The sequence below is a fragment of the Cervus elaphus genome, chromosome X (genome assembly GCF_910594005.1).
Source record: "Cervus elaphus chromosome X, mCerEla1.1, whole genome shotgun sequence".
NCBI classification, from domain to species: Eukaryota; Metazoa; Chordata; class Mammalia; order Artiodactyla; family Cervidae; genus Cervus; species Cervus elaphus.
This window is the reverse complement of record NC_057848.1, coordinates 98092592-98105057: the sequence shown is the minus strand read 5'-3', so window position 1 is coordinate 98105057 and position 12466 is coordinate 98092592. Positions and strand designations below refer to the sequence as shown.

The following is a 12466-nucleotide window of genomic DNA, read 5'->3' as shown; positions in this document are numbered from 1 at the left end:
TTTTGAAGTAGCTCAGCTGGAATTCCATCACTTCTACTAGCTTTGTTCATAGTAATCCAAAGGTCTACTTGACTTCTCACTCCAGCATGTCTGGCTCTAAGTGAGTGACCACACCATTATGGTTATCCCAGTCATTAAGACCACTTTTGTATAGCTCCTTCGTGTATTCTTGCCACCTCTTCTTAATCTACTCTGCTTCTGTTAGGTACTTGCAATTTCTGTCCTTTATTGTGTCCATCTTTGCATCAAATGTTCCCTTAGTATCTCTAATTTTCTTGGATATATCTCTAGTCTTTCCCATTCTATTGTTTCCCTCTATTTCTTTGCATTGTTCACTTAAGGCTTTCTTGTCTCTCCTTGCTAGTCTCTGGATCTCTGCATCCAGTTGGGTATATATTTCCCTTTCTCCTTTACTTTTCACTTCTCTTCTCAGCTATTTGTAGGGCCTCCTCAGACAACCATTTTGCCTTCTTGCATTTCTTTTTCTTTGGGAAGGTTTTGGTCACAGCCTCCTATACAATATTGTGAACTTTGGCCCATAGTACTTTAGGCACTCTGTCTACCAGATCTAATCCCTTCAATCTATTCATCATGTCCACTGTATAATCATAAGGGATTTGATTTAGGTCATACCTGAATGGTGTGGGCTTCCTCAGTGACTCAACTGTAAAGAATCTGCCTGCAATGTAGGAGACGGGTATTTGATAACTGGGTTGGGAAGATCCGCTGGAGGAGGGGATGGCAACCCAATCCAGTATTCTTGCCTGGAGAATCCCATGGATAGAGGGGCATGGTGGGCTAGAGTCCACAGGGTTGCACAGAGTTAGACATGACTAAAGCAAATGAGTACACATGCATACCTGAATGGTCCAGTGGTTTTCCCTACTTTCTGTAATTTAAGCCTGAACTTTGCAATAATGAGCTCAAGATCTGAGCCAAAGTCAACTCCAGGTCTTGTTTATCTTCAGCTGAGTTTATCTTCAGCTGCAAAGAATATAATCAATCTGATTTCATTACTGACCATCTGGTGATGTTCACGTGCAGAGTCATCTCTTGTGTTGTTGGAAGAAGGTGTTTGCTATGATCAATGTGTTCTCTTGGCAAAACTGTTAGCCTTTGCCCTGCTTCATCTTATATGCCAAGGCCAAACCTGCTCTTTACTACAGTTATCTCTTAACCTACTTTTGCATTCCAATCCCCTATAATGAAAGGAACATCTTTTTTTCTGTGTTAGTTCAAGAAGGTCTTATAGGTCTTCATTGAACTGTTCAATTTCAGTATCTTTGGAATTAGTGGTTGGGACATAGACTTGGATTACTGTGATGTTGAACAGTTTGCCTTGGAAACAAACCAAGATCATTCTGTCATTTTTGAGACTGCACCCAAATACTGCATTTGGACTCCTTTGTTGACTATGAGGGATACTCCATTTCTTCTAAGGGATTCTTGCCCACAGTAGTAGACATAATAGTCATCTGGACTAAATTTGTTCATTCCCGTCCATTTTAGTTCAGATTCCTAAAATGTCGATGTTCACTCTTGCCATCTCTGGTTTGACCACTTCCAACTTACCTTGATTCATGGACCTGATACTCCAAGTTCATGTGCAATATTGTTCTTTATAGCATCAGACTTAAAGAGATGGGAATACCATACGACCTGACCTGCCTCTTGAGAAACCTATATGCAGGTCAGGAAGCAACAGTTAGAACCATGGACCAACAGTCTGGTTCCAAATAGGAAAAGGAGTAAGTCAAGGCTGTATATTGTCACCCTATTTATTTAACTTATATGCAGAGTACATCATGAGAAATGCTGGGCTGGAGGAAGCACAAGCTGGAATCAAGATTGCCAGGAGAAACATCAATAACCTCAGATATGCAGGTGACACCACCCTTATGGCACAAAGTGAAGAGGAACTAAAAAGCCTCTTGATGAAAGTGAAAGAGGAGAGTGAAAAAGTTGGCTTAAAGCTCAACATTCAGAAAACTAAGATCATGGCATCTGGTCCCATCACTTCATGACAAATAGATGGGGAAGCAGTGGAAACAGTGGCTGACTTTTTTTGGGGGGGGGCTCCAAAATCACTGCAGATGATGATTGAAGCCATGAAATTAAAAGACGCTTACTCCTTGGAAGGAAAGTTATGACCAACCTAGACAGCATATTAAAAAACAGAGACACTACTTTGCCAACAAAGGTCCGTCTAGTCAAGGCTATGGTTTTTCCAGTGGTCATGTATGGATGTGAGAGTTGGACTATAAAGAAAACTGAGTGCAGAAGAATTGATGCTTTTGAACTGTGGTGTTAGAGAAGACTCCTGAGAGTCCCTTGGACTGCAAGGAGATCCAACCAGTCAATCCTAAAGGAGATCAGTCCTGGGTGTTCATTGGTGGGACTGATGTTGAAGCCGAAACTCCAATACTTTGGCCACCTGATACAAGAGCTGACTCATCTGAAAAGACCCTGATACTGGGAAAGGCTGAGGTCAGGAGGAGAAGGGGATGACAGAGGATGGGATGGTTGGATGGCATCACCGACTCAATGGACATGAGTTTGGGTAAACTCTAGGAGTTGGTGACGGGCACGGAGGCCTGGCGTGCTGTGGTTCATGGGGTTGCAAAGATTCGGACACGACTGAGCGACTGCACTGAACTGAACTTACTTTCACCACCAGACACATCCACAACTGAGCATTGTTTCCTCTTTGGCCCAGCCTCTTCATTCTTTCTGGATGTATTTCTCTGCTTTTCCTCAGTAGCATACTGGATACCTAAAGACCTGGGGGCTCATCTTCTGGTGTCATCTCTTTTTGCCTGTTCATACTGTTCATGGGGTTCCCAAGGCAAGAATACTGCAGTGGGTTGCCATTTCCTCCTCCACTGGACCAATTTTGTTCGAACTCTCCACCGTGACCCATTGATCTTGGGTGGCCCTGCACAGCATGCCTCATATCTTCATTTAGTTATACAAGGCTGTGATCCATGAGATCATTTTGGTTAGCTTCTGTGATTGTGGTTTTTGTTCTGAATGCTGTGAGACTGTTGTTTTTGCTTCTTCTGTCTGCCCTCTGATGGATGAAGAAAAGGCTTTGGCAAGCTTCCTGATAGGAAAGACTTCTTTTAAGCCAGCATATGTCCTAAGTGAGAAGTTCTGGCTACTGGGTGAAAGCTTTAAGATCTAAGTAAATTTTTAAATGGCTACATCAATTTATAAGTAATAAATATATACCAGAAATTTGACAATCAGGGTAGACAGAAGGTTTTTCAGAAAGGGCATAGAAAGCAATAAAAACTATCAATAAATTAGAATTCATCAAAGTGAAAAACTTCTCCACAAAATACGTCACTTTAAAAAAATGAATGAGCTAGGCACAAAGTAGGAGAAATATTCACAAAACATATCTGACAAAGGACTAGTATCCAGGTTGTATAAAAGAATTCTCTCAACTTAAAAATAAGACAGATATTCAAATTTTAAAGTGAGTAAAGAGATTGAACAGACATTTCACAAAGGAATATGGATGTGCTTAATGAACACATGAAAAGATGCTGAACATTATTAGTCATTGGGTAAGTATACATTAAATTTGAACATGATGAAATACCACTACACACACTAGAATGGTTAAAAGGAAAAAAGATTTACAAAACCAGGTGTGGGGATGGATGGGCACAACGCTCTGGCATTTTGGTGGGAGTAAATAATAGTACAAAAACTTGGAAAACTATAAGGAACGTTTTTATAAAACAAAATGTGTACCTATCCTATGATCCAGTGATTCCATTCTTAGGTATTTTCACACAGGAAAGCACATGTTCACGGAAGACTTGTACAAGTTTTTTCATAGCATCTTCATTTGTTAATAGCTTCAAACTGGTAACAACTCAAATATACATCAATAGGAGACTAGATAAATAAGTTGCAGTATAGCCATATGATAGATACTATTCACCAATTAAAGGAATAAACTACTGATATATAACAACATAAATGAATTTCAAAAAACGTTACAATAAGTGAAAGAAGTTTTGCCCCGAAAGAGTGCATTCAGCATGACTCCTTTTATATGAAGTTTTAGAACAAGCAAAATCAATTGATCTATGGTGAAAAACATCATAAGAGTGGTTGCTTTTGAGGGTGGGAGTAATGGCAGCAACTGACTTTGAAGAGGCATGAGGGAACTTTCTGGAGTGATGGCAATATTCTATATCTTGATAAGGTTCTTAGTTACACAAGTATATGCATTTGCTAAGAACTTATTAAATGGTACACTTAAGATCTGTGCATTTTACTGTAATTTTATCTCAAAAAAGAACTATAAATAACTAGCTAATGATAATGCATGCTGAAGGGTTTCAGACTGAAGGTACTGGACATATTACAACTTACTGTGAAATGTCTAAAACAATAAGATGCAACAGTAGACAGAAAAATTAATATATGGATAGTTACATAATAAAGCAAATACAGCAAAATGTTAGGGGTAGAATCTGGGTAGTGGATACACAGGTATTCACAGTGCAATTTTTTCATCTCTTCTCTATGTATGAAAATTATCATAATAAAATCTTAGAAAAACAAAAATAACCCAACACTGACCATAATGTGCCAATTTCCAAAATATCTTCTGCTATTATTAAAAGTCAAAAAAAAAAAAAAGGGCTATCTTGCTGTTTCTTTCCACTAGTAAATGACCTGATGTCAGTTCACAGTCAAAATCTAATTTTTTCCCCTGTATTTGGTCATATGGTTTTTGACAGAGGTTCTAGTATTTTTCCATGTAGCACCTATTTTCAACTTTTCCTGTGGATGTGCTCTTTAATATCAGTATCTGGTGACATCATCCAATTATGCATGTAAAAGGTGAAATATGGTCTTCACTACTGGGTCTTGCTAACAAAAGAAGGTAACATTAATAAACTCACTATAAAACCAAAGCAGATTTTAACTAAATTCATTTTGGTGTTTGCATGGTTTTAAATATGGTTTATAATACCCTAAAGAGAAAGCCAAAGACTTTAAGTATCAAAATTAAAATGACAAAAAGAAAAATAAAAAATCAATACATTGTAATATGCACTCTAGAAAAATTCTGCAATAGAAATAGTAATAATTAAAGCTTACCAAATACTTTCTTATTTTTAAAGATGTAGCTTCAGAATTCTGACAATGAAATTCAATTTATAAAATACTACTTCTATACTCTTTAAAACTGTTTCTGTAATGAATAACAAGTTTAGGTTACTGGTTTTGTTTTTAAAACTCACAGATACAATTTATTTTAAGGACAAAGTGAGAACCTCCCGACTGACAAAAAAGAGGAATGGAACATTTTCTGCCAATCTTGTGTCACAACTGTCTCTGTACATTAAGTAAAGGAAAAAGTAGTTTATGATGAAGGATGATGTTTATCTTTATTACCAGGAACACTATTTTATATGATGAAAAGAATTCCTTAAAATTAGAGTCTCTGTGAAACTGGAGAGTATTTATAGTATTTAGACAGCAAATATAAAACTATTATCAATAGCCCTCTGAAGTCTCATGAAGGAAAAGTGACCTACAATTTTCAGCTAGAATAGTAAAAATCACAAATGGACATTTTTATTTTCAAAGACAGAAAAGCCCAATTATCACAATACTGAGGTACAGCTTGGCACTGTGTGAAATGTTGACTTTACAATCATGGAAAACATGTTTGAATCATTCTAAAGGTTCACAAATCTTACTCAAAGTACCACCTAAGATTTTCCAGACACAGAAAGGAAATGAATTATACAACTGTCTCCATTAACACCAACCAATAAAGCAATAGAAAAAAACAGTATTAAAAAGAGTTAATAATAAGACTTTTCTTAATTTACATAGTGTTTAAAGCAACATTATTTTGTTTAATGTCTACTAACAGAAAAAAAATATTACAGGTGTAAATAAAGTTGAACTGTAATAGCAGGCTGAGGATTAAATCTATTAATTAGAGAATATTAATTAAATCCCAACAATCTTTTCTCCTGTGCATCATAATTACAAGTCAGTATTGAATACTTAGCAACAGCCATAGTTACATGATGCTAAATTACATCATGTATTCGGAAATGGTGTCTCTAAACAGGTACAAAAACACTGACAAAAGATAGAGTTACTGATATACAGGCATATTCATCTGGGAATCATTTTTATTATTAAGAAACCGAGGGGTTGAAATGTTTTCAGGCAGGTAGCAGATGGAGTCCAAACCTGCTCAAAAGAGAAGCAGCATATCTCAAAAACCTCCTATTCTCTATTCACTGCTCCTAAATTCTTTTTCCTGGGATAGTAGTAACACCACCTTCCACTGACAGCATTTTTCAATTTCAAAACTGTTTTCACATGGATTCTTCCAGCAATCTTGTGAGGCAGATCAGGTGCTATCTTATAGATGAAGAACCTGAGAACGATCTATGCAGAGATTAAGTCCATTCAGGGCCATACCACTACACTGGCAGGACTGCCACTGAAACTTGGCCTTCCAAACCCTAATCCTGTCCACTGCGACATAAACAATCCCAAACTTCTAAGCTGGCCTAGCATCAATGAGAACATAGGATATTACAATGGTAGCTGTGGTTCAATGAAGTCAAACATTTAGAAATCAAACAGCATCTGGACCCAATTATTAAATTCACCTTTTCCAAACTATATCCCATCAATAAAATCTACTGTTAACAGGCATACCAAAAAGTTGCAATGACACAATAAATTTAGAAAATGCTAGGTGTGAGGAAGTAAAACCACCAGAAAATGGTTTAAGAAAGAGCTCCTCAGCACCATTAAATATGTTAACACCTGTTCTTTTCAAGAAGGAATAATTTCATTTAACTAATGAGCATTTTTTTGAAACAGCATTTGGTTCAACAGAACATAGTTTGAGAAATGCTGGTTTAAATCATGTTAAGGCGAAAAAGAAAAATAGGATACTCTATATGTTGAGCTTCTCATTTTCCATTCACTATCTCATTTAATCTTCATAAGAATCCTGACAGACTGGTGCTATAATTATCACCACTTTAAAATTAGAGGGAAATAATAACAACCATGAAGATCAGTGTCTTGTTTTACTCATATAGCTAGGAAATGGCAAAGCCTGCACCTAATTAAGCCTAGCACTTAAGGCGCCTAAGCCTATGCTCTTTCCATTGTCATAACACTGTCTGCTATAATAAACAGTATTGGAATATTTAAAGTTATAAACATAAGCACATAATACAAATCTTGAAATCTGACTTACTATAAGTAAAGGCAATGGGATATATTTACAGACACTAGATGGGATGAAGTCTAATTTTTGTTTCACTTCTCCAACTCATTTGGATAATGAAAATTGAATAATAATTTCATGACTACATCTATTCCAATGCCAAACCTGGAAGGATTATTCATTTCTAGGACCCAAAATACAATCAAATTTATTACATATCTCATATTGAATGTGCACATATAAAGTTAAAACATGCTTGCTCCTTTGAAGAAAAGCTATGACAAACCTAGACAGCATATTTAAACAGAGACATCACTATGTTAACAAAGGTCCATATAGTCAAAGCTATAGTTTTTCCAGTAGTCACGTACGGATGTGAGAGTTGGACCATAAAGAAGGCTGAGCACTGAAGAACTGATGCTTCTGAACTGTGGTGCTAGAGAAGACTTGAGAGTCCCTTGGACAGCAAGATCAAACTAGTCAATCATAAAGGAAATCAACCCTAAATGTTCCCTGGAAGGACTGAGGCTGAAATTGAAGCACCAATACTTTGGCCACCTGATGCAAATAACCGACTCACTGGAAAAGACCCTGATGCTGGGAAAGATTGAAGGCAGAAGTTAGAAGGGGGCGATAGAGGATGAGATGGTTGGATGGCATCATCAACTCAATGGACATGAGTTTGAGCAAACGCCGGGAGATATGAAGGGCAGGGAAGCCTGGCGACCTACAGCCCATGGGGTCAAAAAGAGTCAGACTGACTGAGCAACTGAACAACAACAACAAACAACATATTAATGTGGACAGATACCTTTCTCTATATGCTAGGAGTAGGAAAATAATAGTGTGGCAGGTCTACTTACATCAATTTGCACACTGAAAGAGGCACTATTCTATTTAATTTTGGCTGGAGTATTACAAAGAACCATGACATCTTTATGTTTTCCTGCTTGACAAATAACAGAACAGGCTAGGGAATATAACAGACTTACCCCTATACAAACTCTCATTTACTAAAAGCCCCACATACTTGATGGGGCTTTCCAGGTAGCTAATGGGTAAAGAATCTGCCTGCCAATGCAGGAGACACAGGAGATGCAGGTTCAATTCCTGGGTCAGCAAGATCCCCTGGAGGAGGAAATGGCAACCTACTCCAGTATTCTTGCCTGGAAAATTCCATGGACAGAGGAGCCTGGCAAGCTACATTCTATGGAGTCACAAAGGGTTGAACATGACTGAGTGACTGAGCACACACACAGAAGACAGAATTGGGATTCGCTGGTGGCTCAGTGGTGAAGAATCCCTCTGCATTGCAGGAGACTTGGGTTATTCAAGTTCGATCCTTGGGTTGGGAAGATCCCTTAGAGGAGGAAATGGCAACCTACTCCAGTCTTCTTGCCTAGAAAATTCCATCGACAGAGAAGCCTGATGGGCTACAGTCCATGGGGCTGCAAAGAGTCAGATACGACTGAGCAACTGAGCACAGATGCACACACCACATATTTGATGCACAAGAAAGTTGAGCTCCTTTCACTATACCCTCATCCTAAGATCAAAGAAGGTCAGTCTCTTTGATAGAGTATGCAGGTGCAATTCTAATGTGAGAGAGAAAGACCAAGCCCTTACTTGATTTTTAGAGTCCTATATAGCTACAGAAAGTTCCTTTGGCAATCAGATCAATCTACCAGAATGAAATGGCATGGTGTGTTCCCAGTCATTAGGGCTGGAGAAGAGACCTTCCTATGTTTAGAGTTATTAGTCATTCCACATTAGTCCACCCATGCAAATCCATTTTTGACAACCAAGCCAAATAGATGAGTGGGTAATGTACAAAGGTTGTCCTATCATCTATTCCTACTGACTCAATTATTAACCTTCTACCAATGACTCTGAAATTGTTCTTTCAAATCTGGGCCCTCTGAAGAGAGCTCCAGACTCATACAATACTGAAGATAGGTATCATGAGCCACTTAGTTTATTGGACATCTCCATCCACTAAATATTTCAGATTAACTTTAATCTCTACATGTCCAAAAGACAAATTTATTATCTGTCCCAAGCCCCCAATTTGGTTTTCCCTCTTGGTTTCCCCATTTCATTAAATACCAACACCATTCTTACAACTGCCAATGCTAGAAAGCCCTGAACTCTCTCATCATCTCTCTCTCATTTTTCAATTCTAGTTAATTTCTCAAACCCCTTCTACCTTTGCCATCCTTACCAATGCTAACTTATTTCACATCCTCTCTCTTATTGTTTTGTTTTTTTTTTTAATTAGCCTCCTCAACGGTTTCCCTGCCTCTAGTTTCTCCCCTTCCAACCTCAACTCCACATTATTGCCATTGTGATCAGGTCTTGGCAGACCACATTATGTCATTCCCTCACATAAAGATGTTTAATGGCTTACTAATGCCTCTACAGTACTGTCTAAAACCTTAGCATCACTCAAAAAGGCCCTTCAAAACTTCAGTTCAGTTCAGTTCAGTCACTTAGTTGTGTTCGACTCTTTGCAACCCCATGAACCGCAGCACACCAGGCCTCCCTGTCCATCACCAACTCCCGGAGTTTACCCAGACTCATGTCCATTGAGTCGGTAATGCCATCCAACAATCCCATCCTCTGTCATCCCCTTCTCCTCCTGACCTCAACCTCTCCCAGCATCAGGGTCTTTTCAAATGAGTCAGCTCTTCACATCAGGTGGCCAAAGTCAAAACTTGCTTCCAACTTAATTCTCCAGCTTTATCTCTGGACATCATTCTTCTCTGTTATGCATCAGCCACACCCACGCAGTCAACATTGCCTGAGTGAGTCAAGTGTCTGCATGTCTCTCTGCTTTTATTAAAATTATTCCCTATACCCAATGCTTTTTTGTGTGTGAAGTTGCTCAGTTGTGTCTGACTCTTTGCAACCCCATGGACTGTAGCCTGCCAGGCTCTGCTGTCCCTGAGATTTTCCAGGCAAGAATACTGGAGTGGGTTGCCATTTCCTTCTCCAGGGGATCTTCCCAAACCCAGGTCTCCAGCACTGCAGGCAGACTCTTTACAGTCTGAGCCACCAGGGAAGCCCATACCGGTACTAGTCAAACCAGTTACAGCGTCTCAAATCCAGTATCATTTTCCCTATGAAGTCTTCAGCTCTCCAATATATAATCAGAACTGATCTCTGTGTTGCAAGAGTTCTGCACATACTTCTGTAAGAACTGTCATATTGTCTTTTTTATGTGGAAAAAACACACATTTATTTACAGGTATAACTCATGCATTGATAACAAAGAGGCAGCAATATGATCGCTTTATGATTGCCCAGTATAATCAATACAATTGCTTCACCACTGCCTAGCCTATACACTAATGAATGAATCATTATACAATTTTTATCTATCATACTGTCTTGTCATTAAATTGCATGAGTGTTTCCTCTGACTAGACCAGGAGAAACTTAAGGGCAACAGCAGCAGTTTTGGTCACCTTGGAACCTTTAATGCTAAGAGAATTAAATGTACTGCTATTAACCAAAGGCTTCAGGATCAGATGGACCTGGGTTCAAACTCCAGCTGTGCCTCTTACTAGCCATGCGACCTCAGCCAATAACCTTACAGTTATTCTTTCAAGCCTCAGTTTATCATTAAAACAGGAATGAAAGCACTTAAAGCAATGGCTAGCACACAGTAAGTTATCATCCTCCTCCCCTCTTCTATGCCAAGTGTGGACACAGGAGAACACGTCCACAGGAGTCCCCAGTGCCCTTCTCATTGGCAACTACCAGAGTCCAGTGCCAGCCAGGAATAGCCAGGTTCGCTGACAACCCTGCGAAGGTAGAAGAGAGACAAGAATGCAGAAGCTGCTGAGAGAACAGCAAAACTGACAGATCAAAGGACTGAGGATTGCTGACTCCCTCTCCCTTTTCCCCTATCTTCTGCTTCAGAGTAGTCACAGCTCCTAAAATTTAACCCTTGCTTTCCCATGGAAAGGCAAATCAAACTCCAGTTTCATTTTGGGGGTGGGAGAAGGGAAGTTGGAGAGACAGGAAAAAGCTTTAAGTTTTGTTGCTGTCGATCACTCTGATTCTAGCTATCAAGCTGATTCATAGTCTTCAAAGTGCCAAGGAGCTGGTAAGGATAGTTGCCATTTCAAAGTAAAACACACACACACACACACACACACAAAAAAAAAAAAAAACAAGGAGGAAGAAAATATGAGAGAAATCTTTTGGAGGAGGAAGAATGATAAAGAAATTGCTCAAGACTAAGAAAGTGAGGGGAGGAGGGAAATGCAGTGGAAAAATGCATATGTACATTCAATTATCTTTGCTTGGAGTTTTTCTGGTTTGTGTGAAAGCTATCCTCATTCAAACCCACTGACTAAAAGAAGTCAAAGTTAGTCATACCTAGAGAAATGCTGATATATCATGATTTCTGCAAGGAGCTGTCTCAATCAATCTAGCCTCTGTTTGAGCACTATGGGCAAAAATCCTCCTTGTGCAAGAATTGTCATCTGCAAATGAAGCTCCTGTCATACAGATTTCAGTGACCTAAAGACAAAATGACATTTTTGTTCCAAACCCATAAAAATTCACAAATTGCTTCCAAGGATTTGTTTCCCCCCACACACACTGCCCTCCAAAACAAAGGCTTAATGTATTTCCAGTGATTCCAAAGTAAAAGCCTTTTAGTGAACCTGCTACATAACTGTCAGATCTTCTGGCCACACCTCAACATTTTACATGTATCTCACTGGTCCCACACAGGGATTCTTCAAGGTAGGTTGTACACTAGGCCCATTTTACACTTGAAGAAAACAATATAAGTCACATAACTAATCAGTGACAGAGTAACAGTGTGAATTGGGTCTCCTGACCATCAAACTCAGGATTTCTTTGTCTTCCAACCCTACACACAGCTTATCTTAGTGAAAGAACACAGGCTCTGCAGTCAAAGGAACCTGGCTATAAACCTTGGTTCATTCCTTGAATAGACATGTGACGTTTGACAAGTGATTTCAATTCTGAATTTATGTCTTCATCTGCAAAAGGAGAGAATTTGTATTTCTTTTAGAGAAATAGAATAGGAATTAAATAGCTTAATGTTTCCAACGTATCTAAGAGAGTAATGAGCAAATATTCAATAAAGGGTAGATATGTTTACATTACACTCTTTGTAACAGCATACACTGTCCTGAATACTAGACTATCTTAAGCAACTGAAAACTACTACTTTCACTCATTTAG

The 12466-nt window shown here is 38.7% G+C and overlaps 1 protein-coding gene across 2 annotated transcripts in view; it reads right to left on the bottom strand.

Moving 5' to 3' along the window:
* The window catches only part of CHM (CHM Rab escort protein), a 240676-nt gene that overhangs the window by 162377 nt on the left and 65833 nt on the right, over positions 1-12466 (bottom strand). The window contains exon 2 of one of the 2 annotated variants that reach the window (XM_043895521.1): positions 11627-11770. The exons of the other annotated variant lie outside the window; for it this stretch is intronic. Coding sequence (XP_043751456.1) covers positions 11627-11649 — 23 coding nt within the window. The 5' untranslated portion in view covers positions 11650-11770. The remainder of the gene's footprint in view (positions 1-11626; positions 11771-12466) is intronic. 2 annotated transcript variants of the gene reach the window in all.